Source organism: Ornithodoros turicata, chromosome 2, assembly GCF_037126465.1.
Source record: "Ornithodoros turicata isolate Travis chromosome 2, ASM3712646v1, whole genome shotgun sequence".
NCBI lineage: Eukaryota > Metazoa > Arthropoda > Arachnida > Ixodida > Argasidae > Ornithodoros > Ornithodoros turicata.
This window is the reverse complement of record NC_088202.1, coordinates 21,333,174-21,354,263: the sequence shown is the minus strand read 5'-3', so window position 1 is coordinate 21,354,263 and position 21,090 is coordinate 21,333,174. Positions and strand designations below refer to the sequence as shown.

Here is a 21,090-nt window from a genome sequence, read left to right as displayed (position 1 = left end):
CATGGCTGAAACTGCACTTGTATCCACTGTGGAAGACAAAAAGGGGGCGCTGAGCGCGCTTATCAGCGAGGGTTGATAAGGCGCCGAGCGCGAGGGGGTGTCTCTTTTTTCTGGTCTGAGCGGCAGCTGTGAAGACGGAGTGGAGTGGTTTTTTCTTCTCGCTAGAATGTAAGTTGACATTCTGTGGCACAGTAAAGGAGGTGTTCACTTATTTGTGTCTGTGTCTCTCGGTGCGGTGGTTTCGGTAGGAGACTGGTTGAGCTCGACCCCAAGTGGGATTTGGGTGAACGGAATCCCACAAATTGGCGCCCAACGTACGTGGGGCACGACCAGTCTCGCTGCACGTCCGGGAGGCACTGACAGCTACTGCATTTGCAGTGTTGTCCGTAGTACCTGAAAGCACCGTGAAACACACTTCTTGTACAATGCTGCCCAGCCTCATGCTTTTTCCCACTAGAGAGCTCCATTGCCAGCTTGCCTGCTTTTATGCTATTCTCTCAGTGCACTGATTGATTCTTTTCTGTTTTGTCGCCCTTCCAGAGAAGCATACCAGCAACGCCATGTCTGGTGTTCTCTGGACCCGATATCCGTGGCGCGCAATAAATGCACCTTCATGTGGACCGGACCAGTTTGTTCCGAGCCATGGACGCCCAAGAAGGAATAGCTGCAGTTATGGCAGCGTATTTCATATTTAATATAGAGTATGACAAGCACGCATACAGCACAATATGCATCCTGGAACATCTGTGTCTTGGGATCGACGAGACCAGACTGGGGGCAGTTGCAGTGAAGTTCATGAACAGGTGCAGCAAGTGATGTCGTTGTGTCTCCATTTCCAGGCAGCTCCCCTTTTGTGTGATATTATATAAGCTATCGTACTGATAATAATGAAGGCACATAATGCACACATATAAGGCACAATAATGAAGACGTGCCTCTGCTGGCGCGCGGCACAGCGCCTGCCAGCCAGTTCTACCGGCACCGTCCTAGTGTGAAGCCACGTCCATCTGCCCGCTGGGACATTCCATTATCGCCGGTCAGGACTCATGTAGAGAAACACCACCTCCTCTACAGATGATTGCCAGTAATGCTGTGTTTCCTCGTTGTATTATAGAGGCGAGGCAACAAATTGCGGGTGTATTGAAGGGTGTATTACCAAACACGTTATCTATGTGGTGTAACCACTACACTGAAAAGGGTGTTAGTTATGAACCACCCTTTTTACACTCAACAAGGTGTAACACGTTTACTGTGTGTGCAAGCCCTTGTAGGCCCTCGCAGCTCGTCTTTGTCATGCAACCTTCACTCCTAGAATATTTCTCAATACCGCCCGCCACGCGAACGGGGAAGACGACGACTCCGATCGGACTTGAGCGTGCACGTGGCCTTCTCGGTGTCTGCGTAGCATGTTCCATGTGCCTTCCAGTGTAGCAATCTACGTTGTAACTCGTGCACAATCAATTCTTTTCATGCCAGCTAAATGGACGTAGGAGTCTACGAGTCTGCGAGCAGCATACGCAAGTACACAAGATAAGTTTCGTTCACTTACGTACGAACCTGTCAACCGGGTGGCGAGCATGATCCGTGAAAAGTACCTAATGGAAGCAAAATTCCAGCACACGGACGGCAGACGGAAGGAACTTTGGCGATTATTATTGTCACCTAAAAAATAAAAGTTTATTCTCGCATGTATTTCAGTTTTTGCAGTTGCGATTGAGCTTAGCTGAGAACATTTTCTGTCAGATGCAAGTGACCCTTTCTGCGCGGCGGAGCGCAGCAGCCGAGGATGAAACTAAAAGCCAATAATAGGAGTTGTATGTCCGTCCAGCAGCGAAAATATGTTGTGTTGTCACTTGTGATGACAGAGCCACGCGTGAACTACGTTGTATTAGGGACAGTGATGTGGGACCTACTCAGCAAAGCACAATGAGGTACTCACAAATTTAGTTCATAAGGTAGAAAAAAAAATCGGAAAGCAGGTGGCGATGCATCAGCACGGAACCTTGAGCCGGAGGACGAAAAGGACACACACATGCAAGGGCGCAGAACCAGCAAATGAGTTTGTTGGGGTCGGATCGCACCTGTGTGATCTGACGTTAATAGTCACTTGCTTGTTCTGAGCCCTTGCGTATGTGTGCGTGTGTGTGTGTCCGTTTCGTCCTTCCGTTCGACAAGGTTCCGTTGTGACGGGATTGATTTTGCACCACTGCCTCGCATTTATATTTTCATTTTTTTTCATAGGGCTTTAGCTAGCACTTTTCGCAGGTGCTATGAAGGCCTGCTGATTAACTACGTACTGGCGACTCCGAAGCTGAATCACATAACATAATTTGCACAGACATGAGCGCACGCAATCATGTGTGCCGCTGCTTGCTTTGCTTCATCACAATTCTTTTTTTTTTATTATTGCTCTGCTCTGGAGGTATTTTGTAACAAAGTTATGGGAGCAGGCACAGTTATCGGTTAAGGTGGGTTACACGACCACGTGGAGGACCCCAGACATGTAGGTATTTGGAGTATCGTACTCCAAATACTGTATCTTAAAAAGTGTTGGTGGTATTTAAGTATCTTACTCAGTACTTTTAATAAAAGGTATTTTATACTCTATTTAAAATACTTACTTTTTTCGTATTTGCTACTCAATACTCCACTACTACTACTACTTTATCTTTTCGGGAATATGCAGACTAGTTTGAGTTTCATGGGGCCATTGGCAAATATTGAGCTTTCATTACAATACCTCCGCTTGCCAACCACGGGCCACTTGTTGCGCGACGACCACAGAGAAGGGGTGCGAACAGGGCTGGCTAGCAACTTGCTTGTTACAGTTCCAGAAAAAGAGCAACTGGGCCGAGGCAAACTAGGGTGACAAAGAGGAAACGAAGAGGTAAACTAAAAGTTACAAAGAAAGGCAATCGCCCCATGTGTGTCATACATAAGTGTCTTTGTGAATAGGATGACACCGCGAATGGAGCAGGTAATTGGCATGTTCTCGAGGTCACAAAGGAATCCATTTTATGGAGTTCTGTTCTTTTTGCTGGGTGGCCGCCTTTCCTCTGATCCTTTATTCTACCTTCATTTCCCCCTGCCCCCATTGTCCGTTGATATTTACTCTGCCTTTCTTCTTAAATAGCATTTTGGCTTTCGTTTCTGTGCGTTTAGAAGTGGCTGTGGCTGTTCAAGGAACTAAGTGCCTCCATACGTTGCTTTGTGCTGCAGCATTATTCAGATGGTCAATGTGTAAGCTGTGCCTACTTAGTGACCCTGCCAGCGCCTCTTTTCGCCATTTCGTCTTTGGAAGGCATACGCGCCTCATCGCGAAAAGAGTCTGGGTTGTTTCATTTCTCCGCATCATACTGGCTGTTCCCACAGAATGGGGAGCAACGACGTACCTCTGCTACCGTGGCCATATGTAATGCCATTTTTGGAATGTGTCTCAGAGGAAGACAACAATCTTTCTGTGATTTGCAAACTATGCTTGCCGAAAAACAAGGTGTTGTCCGTCGGGAACACTTCCAACTCCAACCTCAGGAAGCACATCAAGGTATGTATATCAAGCTGTTAAAGTATTATTCATGTCGTTGACCCCTCCGGTTTCTCAATGCTTTCTCTGCCTCACAGCTCTTTCATGACTTTCCATGCCGTTGTCGTATGCACGCGATGTTTGTCGCCAACACTACTGTACACATAAGGAAGTACTACATATTTGTCCTACACGGTCGATGTTCGGTTACATATCTTACTAATGTATGCTTTAGAATGCCGTTTAAACTCGTGTCCCCCCCCTCTCTTAGAATGTACGTCCAAGCAGAGCTGCAGAGATTGACTTCAATGCGCCCGAGCACGGAAAGCGACGGCGGGAACGCGAGGAGAGTCAGGATTCGTCCCACCAGCGCACCCCGCAGAAGCAAGTACGACCCCAGGACTGTAACTGAGGGAGCTGTATCGCATCAACACTACGAGAGGCTCGTCGATAATTTTCTCATCGGAGCAATACAGCCATTCGCTGTAGTCGAACAGGACGATTTTGTCCAGCTGCTGAAATCCCTTGCTCCCACCAAGAAACAGTTGACACGATGTATGCTTGTTGACCGCATACGTCGACGATTCATGGCTAAAGTGAATGCAGCCGTACCATCAAGTGTACCAGTGGAACGCCTGTTCAGCGTTTTGGAAACGTTTTTCAGAGGAAACGAGGACGGATGACCAACGCCAACTTCGACATGCAGTTATTATTAAGAGCGAATACAGCCTACGTCTAATTCTGACTAGTATTTTGAATGCATCTTAAATACTTTTTGAAGTATTTACTACTCTACTCTAAATACATAAATCTTATGAGTATTTAGACTGTATTTTAATTACTTTAAGATCGCAATATTTAGAATCTTAGAATATTATTATTAGAATATTTAGAATCTTATTTGAAATACGTTTTTCGAGTGTCTTCTACATGTCTGGACGACCGTGTCCCGCATTCCGAACTCTTACCCGTAAACAACATGAACGCACTAGGTCTTAATATTTCAAACTTCCACGCAAGGGCTTTTGTTCGTCAAACATGCAACTTCAAGACACTGAAATTATTTTTTGCCATTTGCGGAATTTTGTCTCGAGTCTAAAATTGTCACTTGAGTGCTTGAAAATAATGTAATAGAGAAACGTACTCTAAGTAAAGTACCACTCACACGATTTGAAACGGACATCAAAGTACAAGTACTCAGAAATGTACATAAAGTGTAACTTGGCATTTCCAGTTCTCCCCATCACTGATCCCGACCTTCAGGCCTCGACGATATGACTTTTCTTACTTAGAATATACAACTGCAGCTAAGGCTATACAACCGTAGCTTTTTCATGCGTGAATCCGCAAATATTGTCGTTGATGGTTTAATGGTTAAACTTTCCGCGTTGTTTCTTGCGTTCTTTTATGATTCATGACTGAGCCAAAATATTCGCTCACACTGCGAACAACTCCTAATCACTGCGACAAAATTCTAATATTTCCGGAGCAGTGTTCCTCAGGCCAAAACAGAGCGTCGTATTCCAGCAAAGGCACCATGTCGTTTTTTCTCTTCATCTCCTTCCAGGAGCTGTTAGCGCTATTAAAATATGGCAGGCAACTGACTGTCGTCTAAAATATGGACGTGTAGAGTTCTGTAACACGTCACATGTCCTCCGGCGTCAGCCCGGCACCAACGGTAGAAGCGACACCAGCCGCGACGACGGAGGGGATCCTATACGACCTTGCCCTTTTGTCCCACTCGAGCTTGACAGCATGCGATACTCAACGTCATACTTCGGTAACAAGTTGCAGTCACACAGTCTTGGTAGCTGCCTTTGTTATCACATTCCTTCTGTTCTCTCACAGTTCTCCTCTTCCTTTTTTTTCTCTCACTCGTGATACATTCGCGAGCAATAAGATAGGCTCATAGGGGAAGCGAGGGCGGAACTTAGCTTAATAGAATCACTGAGATCCCAAATGGCTGGCAAGGGCTCTGATAATGAAGTCCGACGACGATCACTCGGTGGAGCAAGGTGTTGACCTGTAGTCGTCTTCCCCACGCCTCCCTGCTGGTGAAGGACGAACCATCCTGGGGGTCTGGACGGACTGGATGCATGTTTCGGGGCATTGGCCCTGCTCTTTCTGTGCGCGCACTATCTTCCGCCCTTGCTCATTTCACAAGGAGCTTTCTCTCGCTGGTGTTACCACCGCCATGACACTAAGCTCTCACGCGTTATAAATATTGCAATATTGTGAATATTAATATATTGCGCAGCTCCAGTTGTTCAATGTCTATAGTATAGTATAGTCAACGTTATAGTACACGTTATGCTTCAGGGGCCGTAAGAGGGGATGCAGCTCGCTATGTCAAACACACTGAGCGTGGTTGTACCATCAGTGAGTTCGCATGGTGATTACAGGTCAAAGCGACTGAGAAAACTAGCCTCGTGGGTTGGGTGACACACGACCGGTGAGAAAAAACAGGCTAAAAGCAGGGATGGGCATAAATACATTTTTTTGAGTATATAAATATAAATACTCAGTACTTAAACACTCTTCATAAATACTTTTCAATATGATTATTTAAATACCGTAACTGCTACCATTAATACAGTGAGGAGGATGTCATCTGGAATTAAAGAAATGACAACGATCATAACAAATCAGCATGGGACAATAGCATTTATTTGTTAGATGATCATGGCAACTTTAATATTAGAAGTTTCTCGAAGACTGCATCTTTTAGGCGTCTTCTGTTCTGCCGTGCAATCGGATTCGCAAAGGAGAACAGCATCTCTACAGTTGCCGATGAACAAAGGCTTGTATTAAATTTGCAGAAGATGCTTCGTACAACAAGGTGACCAGGCGCAACCACTGTCCGCAACAACAGCGAAAAGTTCGCACTCTAAAATGGTTTGTCGCATGCATGCTAGCTCAAACACTGCGCCCCAAACTCGCTCTTCTTCTCGAAAGGTCAAATGCACGGCAACTTTAAGACATGAGTCAGTATATTCAGTATTTAGAAATATTTATAAAGTGTTTACAAGAATAAATACCCAAAAAATGGTATTTACATATAATTATAAATATATTTTTCGAGTCCCTATTTAAATACAAAATATAAATACATGCATTTATATTTTAAATAGCATTTTAATTACAATGTATTTATATGCTGCCCATCCCTGGCTGAAAGTACGCCTGAGTCCAAGGTTGAGGACGAGCGAACGTTCTCCGTAGGTCGCAATGCGAGTATCAGTGGCAGCTGGAAGTGGAGGGCCACGGTGTAGACTCCAGCGGCCAGTCAATAAGGCAAGGACGAGCGGTTCCGAAGAGCAAGCGGACCTTGAAGAGATTATTGGTGATGAAAAATAGGCGACCTTGGTGAAGACCAGAAATCGCAGTCGCCTGTAGTTGCCGGTTGCTACGTTTGCTCGGAAGATGCGGGACTCTTGGCACCTGATCGACGCTTTGGCGACGCAAGCATGGTGCGATGGTGATGGGGATGGTGCGGCCAGAAACGGAATCGCGGAGAGCGCGGGCTCAGGGATCGAGGATGGCGTGATAGAGCGGTATCTTGCAGCTTAGGCTGTCGAACTCGTTTTGAACTCAGGGTGAAGCATGGGCACGGTTCATAACGCCGTGGCGCGTTTGCAGACAATAACCACATAGGTATTCAACTGGACGTTGTGTTCATGGATGGTTTGCCCTTGTATGTTTAATTCCCGCATCATATACAATGTTACACGAGAAAAATGCCGCCCGCCACTAGCGTGTTCTTCTGTATCAATGTGAGAGGGACTAGTAACAATGTAAGAGAGTATGTGCTGCGGGTGAGTCCGTGTCCCCGTGTTTCCTAGCGTGACTTGATACATTGAAGAGTGAGTAGCTAGCATGGTGTAATTGCTAGCATACCTGACCGACAATCAGAAGGTGTGGGTTCCAATCCCACTGTTGGTCCCTTTTCTTCATCGCGCAAGCCGTCACAGTTAGGCCATTCGGTGGTACACTCTAAAAAATGTAACTCCTTTTTTGGGTGTAATTCGACGATACCCTAACTAACTCCCTTTTTGGTGTATATATACACCATCTGGCAAGACTAAACCCCCCAGATAGGGTGTACTCTGAACACCTATTTTGGTGTAATCCAGCGGTACACTGACTGACTCCATTTTGGTGTATGTCTACACCCCCAGGCAAGACAACACCCTTCAGTAAGGGTGTTATGCCGACCTAAACAGCAACACAACAGTCAAAATAACAGGCACATTATTTATTTCGATGACCTATAATACACTGCATGCACTGTAATAAGATTGCACAATACAAAAGAAGATAGTGTCCACCAACAGAGCGACATAGATGAACGTATTACAATCAGGTCAAGAGAAGCCCTGCCTGTGTAATGAAGAAAGTGAATCTGAAGTGCGAAATGTTTTCATCAAAATTAGCGCGAACCACAAATTACACGGTAGTAACGCAGATGGATGAGGCTAGAGAAACTCGTCAAGACGCAAGCACGTCAATATAGAAACTATAGGGCAATTGGCAAAGAGTCAGCGAAGAGCCGGTAACGGGACTCGAACCCACACTTCTCTGATTTCTGGTCAGGTGTACTGCCAATTATACCATGCCGACATCGCGCCCCTAACTTGCCAGGGCCTTGTTCAGAAGACACGCAAAGCATGCATTCACTGAGCACACCTGACTGGAAATCTCACTGGAGAGGTGTGGGTTCGAGTCCCGCTCCTCTGTGAGGCCGACAACGGCGAGCTCTTTCACCACCACCACCACCTCGAGTCCCACTACTTGCCAGCCGCTCTTGTTTCTTCCACAAATTGCGCAAACCTCGTTTGTTACGTACCTCTTGACTTTGCCCAACGGCCAAATGTGGAATTTCGACAAAGAAATTTGCCGCAGTTTCTCCATCGTGTTGGCGTCTATTGAAAAACTTGAAGCTTTCACTAATTTCATTAGGTTTCGGGCTATAATACTCATTCAGTTATTGCAGTATCTCTTTATACGTCAACGTTTTGACTTCACTGGGTGAGCATTTGCCTTGCAATACCTCAATTGGTGATGTGCATAACGCTGCAACCAATAACGCTCGCTTCTGGGCGTCTTATTTAACACCATTTGCTTCGAAGTACGCTTCCACTCGAATTTGGTACGACGGCCACTTGTGTCTACCTTCTTCAAACTGAGGTAATTAGAAGGTCATACCTTATGCTTGGGCTGAGTTTCTGATCAGGTTTCCGTTCATCGTCGCCAAATGTTAAGTATTCCAAGCCGTCGAGGTGGCAGGGCAGTCAGCGTGGAACGACACGAACAACGAGTCAATATTCAGGAGAGGTGCTAGAAACTCCTTGGTAGAGAGCTTCTTTACGAACGGTTTTTCGGCGACGAAAACCGCTTTTTTTAACCGCTATCGACCACTGCGTGTGACGTTTAATGACAGTGCAACGAAATAAGATGCCTCCAGAGTTTCATGATTAAACTGCAATAGCTAGCTTCTGCCCGGTTTCAGGAATACCGATTAATTTTCAACAAAGATCATGTTTTAAACTTGAAGTTAACGGTGAAAGCTTTTTTTATCCGTGCTATTTGGTGATGTAACATAAACTCCTCAACGTTAGCCAGCGTTTCGAAAACATGGTTGAGCGCTAATTCGAAGTTGAGGAACCCTCGAAGTGTTAAGCGACGCTTATAAACAACGCTTATGAAGACAGAAAAAGTATCTCACATCGTGCCTCTGACGATGAGTCCGACGAGTAGTTGCAGATAGCATGTAACTACATGAATAATGTAGATACCGCAAGAACTAAAGTCGTTGAAACTGGTTGCACATACGACGACGACGCATGCTTGTAGCCACGACATGACAGTCTACACACATACATGCGCACTACCGTAGGAATATGTCATTCTATCACGATCAAACTTAAGTCACACGGAAGAACAAATAAGTGACCGTGATGGCAGATAACTCAATGAAAACACACACAAAATAAAACGAGGAAACATGTAGATGTAATGTAATTAAGTGATGTAGATGGGAACTTAGTGGGTGGTGAGGTTGAACTTCACTAGGATTGCGGTCTTACGTGTCTGTAGAAGCTAGAATCCAATGGTTCCACACCTACACATCTCACGCTTCCGGTCGCCTCCCCTGCTATGAGCCAATCGTTCCCACAATTGGCATAGTGTACATATGCTTCTCGCCGTCACCATGGCGTGATACCAAGGAAAAAGCTGCATGAAAACATCTTGACAATCTGGTATTCGGTGTTGAGGCTTGCGCTTTTCCTGATTTCACATTCGTGCAGGATAGTTGGAATGACATTCGTGACGGAGTACCGGGTAACCTCGTGGTACGCGTAGAACCTGACCATTTAAAACATCTTCATACCAGCGAATTATGTATGTGTAAGGAGCCTACGATAGCATCTCAATAATTGTGTGGCGAGAATAAATAGAACGGGCTGTCACTGCGAGTCCATTTTCCTAACGAGTTCGTGACTGTTTAGTCCGCAAAATATTGGATGTTGACAACGCTTCGAATATTATTTCCTTCTGTTGCAACTGCACTGCTGCACACGTCATCAATGCGCCTGTAGGCAATCGGCATTGTCCCACACCCCATTAACCTGAGGCATTTCCTGAGGCGGTTCCCTGATGTGCTTTGCTTGCTTCTTTTTTTTTTTTTTTTTGGCAGGGAATGGTATGTATGAAGGAAAGCAAATCATACGTACCGGTCCTCAAAGCGCCATTCGCAAGTTGCACTGTGCACACGGAGGACGCCGTCAGCCCGAAGTTTTTCCATATGGAAGAACTTCGTATACCAGAGGCTGACGGCCTCCTCCGTGTGCACAGTGCAACTTGCGAATGTGTCGAAAATGTGTCTAAGAGACCACCCAAATTTCCTGAGAGGTCTGAGAGGACCTTTCGGGTAGGACCCTTTAGCGCATCTGAAGGGTCTGAGAGAAAATCTGGAAGACGTTGTAGAATCATTCAGGTAGCCCTAAGGGGTTTGCGGGGACCTTTCAGACAGCTTTGGTGCGTCGTGCAACACCTCCCGGATCAAGTTGCTACATGTTTTCCGCACCACGGGACATGCTACCTCGTCCGCTTTGGAAAATAGTTCGCAAGATTTCGCATGTTTATGGATTATTCCTCCAAGGAACAGGTGCCATGATAACCTTGTATTGCCGTTCCTCCTTGAAGCTATTGTTCTTGCAATCCGTGCATTATTGCACTGCACGTAAGTGGAAGCGTTTGGCCAGTCTCCAGCGGTTCAATCAGTCTGTTTTGAAATTTTGAAGTGTGAGGGCGTCGGCCGCGGATATCTGTAATTTACGTTTTGTCTTCGGGATTCTAACTGTTTTTGAGGTATGTAGACGATGCGTCAAATATGCTTTTGTGAGTGACAGGCATTCCTGTTCACTTTACGTTTTTACCACTGTTTGCAGACACGCATAATGAGCGCCGATAGGAAGATTACGAACCACATTAGGTTACCAAGGGCGCTTTGTGCCAAACGGTATGTTATATACGTCGGTGCCTACACACTGACTTACACTGACATTATGAAATTGCATTTCTTATAGATGAATCTCGTACGAAGCGACAGGTGGTGAGAACCCAAGGTGGTGAGAACCCAATCTCGCCAGTTAGTTGGCGTCTCACGCAAGCAACGGAAACTAGACGGTGCATCGCGAGTCCCCATGTATACATAAAACAGACGAACTTGATCACCGAGAAGCAGAGTTCCTCAAGAATATTTTTCATCGTCGCTGTACCGACATTGCGAATACGTGTCCCATGAGCTCACGCTTTGTGGAATACGACAGTATGTGTTGATGATGACTGTATGTTTCCGTAGACATGTAAATGCTAAATCTAGTTTCTGTTGCTGCTATTTACCGTTTCGTGTAGTTTCTTGCGAGCGATCCTTCAACAAATATTAGATATTCACAATTCTGCAAGACATTGCAATAACTGTTAGATAATCTGATGGCAGTGTGCATGCCTTGAGTGTGTCTGTGCAATCGAAGGAACTCGATATATGTGGAGTTTTGTGACATGCACTTGTCTGTATCTATCTCTGGTGTATCATAGCACTGTGTGATTGTACCGCTTCGACGACAAGTGTAGCGTACACTGCGAAATTGAACATTGATGTTCCGATGTCAAATCTGGGCAATAGCTTCTAAGAGGGGTACCTGAGGGGTGCTCTCAGCCTGAGAAATCAACCTGAGGGGCCCTCTCAGCCTGAGAGATCCACCAGCCTGAGAGGCCCTCTCAGTCCCATAACACATTAGACCTGAGGGGTCTTTTCACTAGGGATGCGTTGAAAAAAGCTGGATCTTTGGGCGCACGAAATAACGAGACGCCTTTTTGGTACCTCGGGCTCTTTGCTTTGCAACTTGACAGAAAGCAAGACCTCCTAGTTCGCCCGTGCATTTCCGTGGCCGTCGGTTATGACAGAGGCACATGAACTCCGTGTGTTTACTTATAGAACTAACGTAATGAGATAGCATAACGCTGGAGGCACCATGTTTTTACTGCTGTGGACTAAATTTTGTGTTAATGCGTTTTATGTCACAGAATTACTTTCGCAGCAATTCTTGAACGTCCCAGACAAACTAAAGTTTCACCGGAAATCCAAGTAAACAACAATAGAGAAGATCTCGTGCGAGCGCTTGCGACTTTTGGCGCAAATGGGCTCTAGAACAATGTACAACTTCCCAACCGGCGGGGTGCAAATCTGTGCTACCGAAGGAACACGTGGTCGGCTCGAAATAGAAGATCGTTTGTGAGCCACACAGAAATGTGATCTCCCACTAGGCGCGCTGCGAGCGACAGTGCAAAAGCACGTACAATTCGATGCCATTTTGTCGACGGCCGTGACCACGCGCTCCGCATGGATTAGATTAGGCGCTCGGCACACGAGTCCTTCTAGCCCGCCGTACTCCTGCTTTATTGACATCTACCTCGTCGTTATATACTCAGTTCTTCTTCCACGATAAATCATATGCGCCTTCAATGTCCATTATCACATCCCCCTGCACAAGATGCATTAAATGGCAACAAGAGAAGATAAACCCGAAGGGGAAATATCGGGGTAAGTTTTGTCCGGGCTACTGCAGCTAGGTTTATCCGTGAATACGTCTCGCATGGGACACTGAAACGACAGCAACTGGATGTTCACTCTATCGTGAACGCGTCGACTCCGAAGTAGACTCTGCAGTCCTGTTCTTTGCTGGGTTCCCCGTTCAACTTTCTTTCTCGCACGATGGCGCCGGCAACTATATGAGTTGCTACAGATCTCCTCTACTTGTAGCATGTGGTGCTGTGTACACGAATCGTCTCTAATTCCACACTTCTGGCGACGCAAACAAAGGGCGCTCAGGGCGCTCATGTGCCCTCAGGGAGACGACAGAGTGAATCACCCCTTTTGACAGCCAACTTCAAACGTGTGCCGCGCCCGCGGGGAACTGAGAGAAAGGCTGAGGGCCGTTTCGTTATCACCACCCTTTCAACCATCCAGATATCATAGATTAGAAGGCTAACAGGAGGAGCACGGTTGGGTACCCCTCCCCTTAGCCTTGTCATCCCTGATTGAAAGCAAAGTGACATTTATCGTGTCACTGGACTTTCCTGGATGACACCCCTCCACGATGCCGATTTTGAAAACGTATTCATGTCAAAACCCTTATAACGTCCATTGTCTGGATACCATGTTGGCCGTTTGTGGTTTTGTAAAGAACCCGCTGTAACTTGTTTTTATTTCGGCCGTCTCACTTTCTTCGTTCATATCTGTGTTTGTTGTCTCTCCCTAAGTCGTGCTTCTGAGTGGAGGTGCAACGCTGTTCAGGGGTCTCTGCAGTCTATGATAGGGGTACTAATCGTTTCCCTACCGGAACTGCTTATCAGACTTTGCTTCCAGGGTCGTCCAGTGTTAAGGCTGGTTCACACTGTCACGTTTACGCTTGCGGCTACGGGTTACGAGCGCTTACGGTTGGGGTTGCCATGACGACGAAGAGACGGCGCCCGCAAGATCGTTTCCACAAGGAGTTGAGGCAACTTCAACTTTTCTCCCGCAAGCTCCGTAACCGTAAGCGCACTGGCCAATAGGATGGCAGAAAAGTTCGGATGCCGCGCATGCGTTTTGTCTCGCGCGTCTCCTTGCAAAGATGGCGGAAATATTGGATGTCTTAGAAGCTCTTATTCTCCAAGTTGAGAAGTTTCCCTGGCTACACAATAGCAAAAGAAACGACTACAGGGATGCCACGAAAAAAGAAAACTCTGGATGACAATTAGCATGGCAGTGGGTCTGTCAGGTGATATCTTCACTCAATGAATCTGTCCGAAGTAGCTAGTTGTACGTTGCACTGTCAACGATGGCGTTAAGTTAAGAACATTAACAGTTAACAGTTAAGAACATCGTCAAGGAATTCCCAAGGAAGGATTGTCTTCCCAAGCAGCCGGCACCGGGGTGCTGGACGCTGGACGTCATGCTACTCTGTGGCTCTATTTCACTTTTCTTCGGAAGGATGGCGCTCAAGGAGGCCGCTCCTCATTGGAGGAACGGAGCGCCGAAACGTAGTAATGTGAACGATGGAGGCACGGCAGCCGGCAACGAGATGGGTACTACGTAAGCGCAACCCGTAGCCCGTAAGCGCGAACTTGGCAGTGTGAACCAGCCTTTACATGCGGTCCTCCTCCTATGTCTGGTAGCTGTCTGGACGAGCAGTCACAATATAGGCTTATAAGCAGCTTCAGATGCAAGAGTATTCCTCGCCTTTTCTTCACCGCTCTAGACCGAATAAGCCGGGGTTGAAATAGCTATGTGTCCAGGGGCAAGCGTGGTCATAAGCCTTTATGTCGGGGACATAAGGACTTTGTGCTTTTGCGTATTTCTCCATTCCAAAGATAATTCCAGCAAACATAATCACTTTTTGACAAAAACGTAACGTAACGCTACATAACGTTTACAAACGTTTACGTAACAAAAAGTTTTTGTTCTTCGTAGAAGCTGTGTCATTTTCACCTTCGCTCGGCTATCCCGTTGGATTCTGGATGATACGGGTTTCAACGGATGTACTTTATTTTCGTTCTTGTGGGGAAATCCTTGAATTCCCTGCTGCTGAGTCGTTTTACGTCGTCTCTTACAGATGCTAACTCGTATCCCATGAGTTGCAAACATCCTCAGACACAACGTTTGCTGTTCGAAATAGAATGAATGAAACTCAACCACTGCAATATACTCACATAATGGTTTCACCGTAGTACAGGATAGTCCACGGGTCCCACCGTGGCAATCTCCTCCGTGTTTTAATCGTACCCTGATTAAGTTCACGTAACAGGGCACACCACCTGTTGTGCTCCAGCGGGAGTTCGAGTCCCTTAAAGAAAGTCTTGGGCAACACAGAGACCTTTACATAGAGGTTCCAAAAGACACCTCAGTATCATGTGCAATGGTAACTGATGTTACAATTGCACATTGTTAACATTCGCACAATCATATCGTCTACCTCACATATTCTCAGTTTTTAGTGCCGAGGTGTACGGAATAATCCTCGCACTGAACTACATCTTAGAAAGTCACACCAAGTCGTCGGTCATCTATACAGATTCTCTGAGGTCTTTTCAAGCAGTAGGTAACATAGGGATGTCCAAAAACCTTCTTGTAAAGAAGGCACGGTGCCTTGCTGGTAAGGTAATAAAAAAAGCTCTGTCTTCAACATTCTGCTGGGTACCCAGTCATGTCGGTATACCCGGGAATGAACTCGCTGATGCAGCTGCTACAGCTGCCCTTTCATCTGAGGTCAATCCTTTTGATGTACCCTCCAAAAACCTTAGAACAACAAATAGGAAATGGCAGCAGCACTGGGATACACTGCACAGCAGCAAACTTAATCTGGTTAAAGCTACCATTGTGAAACCGACACCGATTTTGAACAGTCGTCTTCGTGAGGTTGTTCCTGCCAGGTTGAGGATTGGGCACACTCGCTTGACCCATACTCACCTCCTCCGCAATGAACAGGCTCCGCATTGCACTCGGTGAGACGAGACGAAATCTGTCCTCCATGTGCTCATTACATGTCCATCATATGAAACACACGGGCATCACTATTTTCACGAGCTCTACACATACCGTTCACCTCTACATCCCTCCCTTTTGCTGGGGGATGAGGCTCTTCCACCGTTTGAACCTGTTTTAACACTCACTCAAGACATTGGTCTTTTAAACGCACTGTAGTTTATTTTATTTTTATATCTTTTGTTGCTTTAACTGTACAATTTTATCTGAACTGAATCACAATACTTTTAACTAGTACTTTCCTTACCATTGTCTTGGTGCATTATGGCGTTCGTCGCTCGTGCGCCCGGAAAACGTGAATCATCATCACCACCTGGCCAAATCCAGACCCTTTTTTTTTCATTTTTGAACATCATAGAACTTCGATCACATTGTGAAGGGACCCATTATTTATTCCCCACATCACCACCAGCAATGGGGTAGAGTATTGCCCCGGCGCATACGGACTTACAGACATGTGACTAGGTAACGCAGTCACCTGTTTGCAAGTCCGTATGGTATCATTCGTTGCTAGCATGTCACTCTGAGAAAGGAATGCGCCGGTGCGTGTTCCGTAAACTTTTGTCCAGCACTGTATCACAGGCCTACTTCTTTCCCTAAGAACTACCCTGTAGTCTCTGCGAGCGCGACCGATCCCAAATAACACATCTGAGAATTCTGCAATCATCTGAGACCTCAAATCAGTTCTCTTCGTCACATGAAGAATACGGAATATAAGTGGAAACTGCTCGCAGGCTTGAAGACATACGATTGCACCATTCCCCTTCTTCACTACGAAGAAACTTGGGTGTTGCTCCTTATCTCGGCATCTTACCTTCAGCGATACCGCTCCCAGGTGCTTGATAGCATCAGCACTGTAACCTCTGAGAAATGTGTTACTTGGCCACAGCTCCTGATCGCTTCTCAACTTCGGATATAAGCAATGTGGAAGCAGGTTGGCCTGTGAACCGGTGTCAACATTGAACAGCGTTGTCTTTCCTGCTGCCTGAGCTGCATCTATCCACTCTCGTCGATCGACGGCGTCACAGATACGAACAGAATATCAAATTCATCTTCATTATTATTCCCGGCTTCCTGCACCTGTCGAACGCGCTCTTGTTCACCAGTGACTGCAAACTGTTTTTACTTGCCACACTTCTTACTTGTTCTACCATGGGCTGCACATGTCCTGGGAGCGTGAACCCTACCACAAAATCCACACTTCGGGTCTTTCGGTCTTCTCCTGTCCGCTATTGCTCCTACCTTTTTGTCCCGGCGTCGGGAACTTGGCGCCCCCATCGCCCGGCAGCAGCCGCAGTAGCCCCCTCCTGCACTCACGGTTGGGTCGCCGCAGGAGGGAGATCCCCACGTATAGCTGTGCGTGGCTTTCCCGTGTCTGGGGAAAGGGGGATCCTGGCGGTTGAGTGGACCCGGAGGTTGTTTAGGACCCTTCGGGGCCCCTCCGGGAAAGCAACACACCGCTTTGGCCCCTGCTTCCCATAGTCGGGTGGTCCTGGAAGGCCCGGCCAGGATTATTCAGCTAGTCGCCATCTCCCCCTTCATTACTTTTTCTTTCTCCACTCCTTCACTATCTTCCTTTTCCTCTTTTCACCTTCTTTGGCGGCAAGGGTCAACCTTGGCAGTCCTTTCACTCTCCAGAAGCTGCACTAGGGTATAGTGCAGAGGCAGGCGTTAGCGTGTGGGACACGTTCCCTTGTTGGGCTCCATGGTGGGCGACGCACCACTGCACTGAACCACAACATTTCTTTTATGGATTCTTCAAACTCAAAAAAACATGATCGGTACCGAAAGCGGCACCGCACCGATGTACTAGCAACACAATCACTGGACCTCACACCAGAACCATGGTTTGCAAAGGTCCTGATCATCCATGGAGAAAACGAGTCTAAGCCCCTGAGCAAAGTATCACCATTTGTGATCGCGAAGGAACTGGAAAAAGCCATAGGGAAGTCCTACTCCGCGAAAAAGTTGACTACAGGAGACTTGCAGATCGATGTCCAGACACGACAGCAAAGCTCGACTCTGCTTTCCCTGAACAGAATTGCTGACGTACCTGTTACAGTTTCGAGGCATCGTACGCTGAACATAGTGAAGGGCGTGATATCTGAGCATGAACTTCTTGATTGTTCAGATGCTGAAATCGAAGAAGGTCTAAAGGATGAAGGTGTTGTGACAGCGCGGCGAATAACTATGCGTCGAGACGGTAAGGAGATTTCCACTAAACACATTGTCCTTTCATTTCAATTACATAAGCTTCCCACTACCATTAAAGCAGGGTACATCAACTGTCACGTCCGGCCATATATCCCAAATCCGCGGAGGTGCTTTAAGTGCCAACGTTTTGGCCACGGCTCGCAGGTCTGTCGTGGACAGGCCACCTGCCCGAAATGCGCAGGCACGGATCACGCTGCAGAGACCTGTGAGAAGGATGTCAGATGTGCAAACTGTAAAGGTAATCATCCTGTCTACTCTCGCTCCTGTCCACGGTGGAAGGAAGAGAAAGACATACTGAAGGTCAAAGTGACACAGAATCTTTCGTACAGAGATGCAAAAGCGCAGGTTGAGTTTTCAAAAAAGGGAACCTTCTCCGAAGTGGTGCGCAGGGGAGTAGCACCACTGAGGAAATCTGTAGAGACCCAGACTTCTGGGTCTCTACCCCACACTCCCCCCACACAAGAAAAGCCTGCGGAGAGCTTGCTTCCGCTGGCACCAGCTGCTCAGGGGGGCAGCCGGGAAGTAGCGGCCACAACCTCTACGGAGGTTGATGGCGAGCTGTCAGTTTGGGACGGGCTCACAGGGGGCTCATCCCAGGCTGCCACACACACGATGGATGTTGACGATGATGACTGCATGTCGCAGAAATCATCGTCAAGCCTTCCCCCCAATCCTTCCCCATGGAAGGAACAGAGAACGAAAAAAGGAGGCCGAGGCAGGGGTAGTACGTCCCTAGGGAAACATAAGCCCCCAAGGGTTACACCTCCCACATAATGTACAGTCTCTCTTTGTTGCTATTTATCACTACTTTCTTTATGGGACAGGTAATCCTTCAGTGGAATTGTCGAGGCCTCTTTTCAAATATAAATGACATTCACGACCTTTTTGAAAAATACAATGCAGTCTGTTTTTGCTTACAAGAGACATATCTGAATGAACAAAGTGTAAACCCATTTCGCAGACACAATGTTTTCAGAAAGGATCGTATTAACACCACACGTACATCTGGAGGTGTGGCTGTGGTCCTTCCACTATCCACACCTGCAAAACAGATCCCACTCGTGACACATTTGGAAGCAGTAGCTGTCCAGGTATGCCTGGACAGGGTCATTACGATATGTTCACTGTACCTGCCCCCTTCAGTGGTAATAGAACAGAGAGATTTGGAACAGCTCTGTGACCAACTTCCTCAGCCATACCTAATTCTAGGTGACCTGAATGCCCACAATCCCTTGTGGGGCAGTTCAAAGGTAGATAGCCGGGGAAAAATGGTAGAAAGGTTATTCCTTTCACGACCAGTCTGTCTACTAAACACAGGATTACATACATATATAAACTCCTCAACACAAAGTTTTTCATCCTTAGACATATCTCTTAGTAGTCCTTCCATTTATAATTGTATTGACTGGACCGTTGAACAGAACCCTCGTGGGAGTGACCACTTCCCCGTAGTCCTGACAATTCGTGGTTCCACAAACACTTTTCTTACACGACCACCACGATGGAAACTGTCCAAGGCTGACTGGAACTTGTTCCAAAAGGAAGCCAGTCTTGTGGCATCATCCTTAGCTGGTAGGTCTGTTGAAGATGCAAACCGTTTTGTCACCGGGATAATTATAAATGCTGCTGAGCGATCTATCCCGCAGACATCTGGCCGTCTCCCCAAGCGTCCCAAACCTTGGTGGACAGATGAATGCGGGAAAACGCGGAAAGATCAAAATCGAGCGTGGGGTATCTTTCGTAGGTACCCGACTCCAGACAACCTGATCCAATTTAAGAGAGCTCGAGCGAAAGCTAAGTGGACAAGAAAAGAAGCTAAACGTGCATCGTGGAAGAGCTTCTTGTCATCTTTGAACAGCAACACTTCTTCTAAAGTGGTTTGGGACAGAGTTAGAAAAATTAAGGGCGATTACACAGGATTCACAATACCACTCTTACATGTTAATGGAGTACCTTGCAAAAACATGAGTGAACAGGCCGATGTCCTTGGCGAGCACTTCCAAAACGTCTCCAGTTCGTCACATTACAGTAGAGACTTCATAAAAATTAAGCAAAGTGCTGAAAAAGCAACAATTCAAAGCAGTGGAGGTGACAGGTGCCTGTACAACATGCCTTTCACAATGATTGAACTCTTGAAAGCTCTGTCAATAACAAAGCAAACATCACCTGGACCAGATCGTATAACATATTCCATGCTCCAGCATTTGTCTAAAACTTCCCAAGAAGCACTACTATATTTCTTCAATTTAATTTGGCAAGATGGGCACCTTCCTTCCAATTGGAAGACTGCAACAATCATACCGCTTTTGAAGCCAGGGAAAGAAGCTTCAAACCCAACAAGCTACAGGCCTGTAGCACTCACGAGTTGCTTAGGAAAGACATTCGAACGAATGGTCAACAGCCGCCTTGTTTATTACCTAGAACAGCATAACCTGCTTGACAGATACCAGTGTGGATTCCGGGCTGGCTGTTCTACCACTGATCATCTTGTTCGCCTGGAAACCACTATTCGCGAAGCCTTCGTTAAAAGACAACTCTGTGTATCAATCTTTTTTGACCTAGAAAAGGCATATGACACAACGTGGCGATACGGTATATTGCTTGATCTCAAATCGTGTGGAATACGCGGCCGCCTCTTCCAGTGCATTTCAGACTTCCTCAGTGGAAGAATGTTTAGGGTGCGACTTGGTACAACCCTTTCCCGCCTGTTTGTACAAGAGAATGGCGTTCCGCAGGGATGTGTGCTGAGTGTCACCCTGTTTCTTCTCAAAATGAACTCTGTTGCCAAAGCTATACCCGCGACTATCACATACTCACTCTATGTCGACGATTTACAGATTTCATGTTCATCCTCGAACTTAGCCACATGCGAAAGACAGTTGCAACTTGCCATTAACAAACTGAGTAAATGGTCCACTGAGAACGGCTTCAAGTTTTCAGCAGACAAAACTGTGTGTGTGCCTTTTTCAAGGCGGAGAGGGGTGCTTCCAGACCCATCTCTTTATATGAACGGGATATCTCTTGCCATCAGGCCAGAACACAAATTCTTAGGCCTGATTTTTGATAGGAAACTCACGTTCTTGCCACATATAAGTAGCCTGAAAGTGAAATGTACAAAATCTTTGGCTCTGTTAAAAGTCCTCTCACACAGATCTTGGGGAGCAGATCAACACACTCTTCACCGTATTTTCATCTCTGTTGTCCGATCAAGGCTAGACTATGGAAGCATCATCTACGGATCGGCACGGCCCTCCACATTGAAACG

General features: G+C 46.6%; 1 protein-coding gene and 1 long non-coding RNA gene across 2 annotated transcripts; both read left to right on the top strand.

Annotated features, from left to right (window-relative positions):
- The first annotated feature begins 1,349 nt into the window (after window positions 1–1,349).
- Window positions 1,350–4,268, top strand: LOC135383200 (uncharacterized). Its single transcript, XR_010419733.1, has 2 exons — window positions 1,350–1,521; window positions 3,373–4,268. It is a non-coding gene; the product is annotated as an uncharacterized LOC135383200 (long non-coding RNA).
- A 13,092-nt stretch (window positions 4,269–17,360) lies between these two features.
- On the top strand, window positions 17,361–18,599 carry LOC135384390 (uncharacterized). The gene has a single exon (XM_064613593.1). The coding sequence runs from the start codon at window positions 17,361–17,363 to the stop codon at window positions 18,597–18,599; it is 1,239 nt and encodes a 412-aa protein (XP_064469663.1).
- Window positions 18,600–21,090: the final 2,491 nt, after the last annotated feature.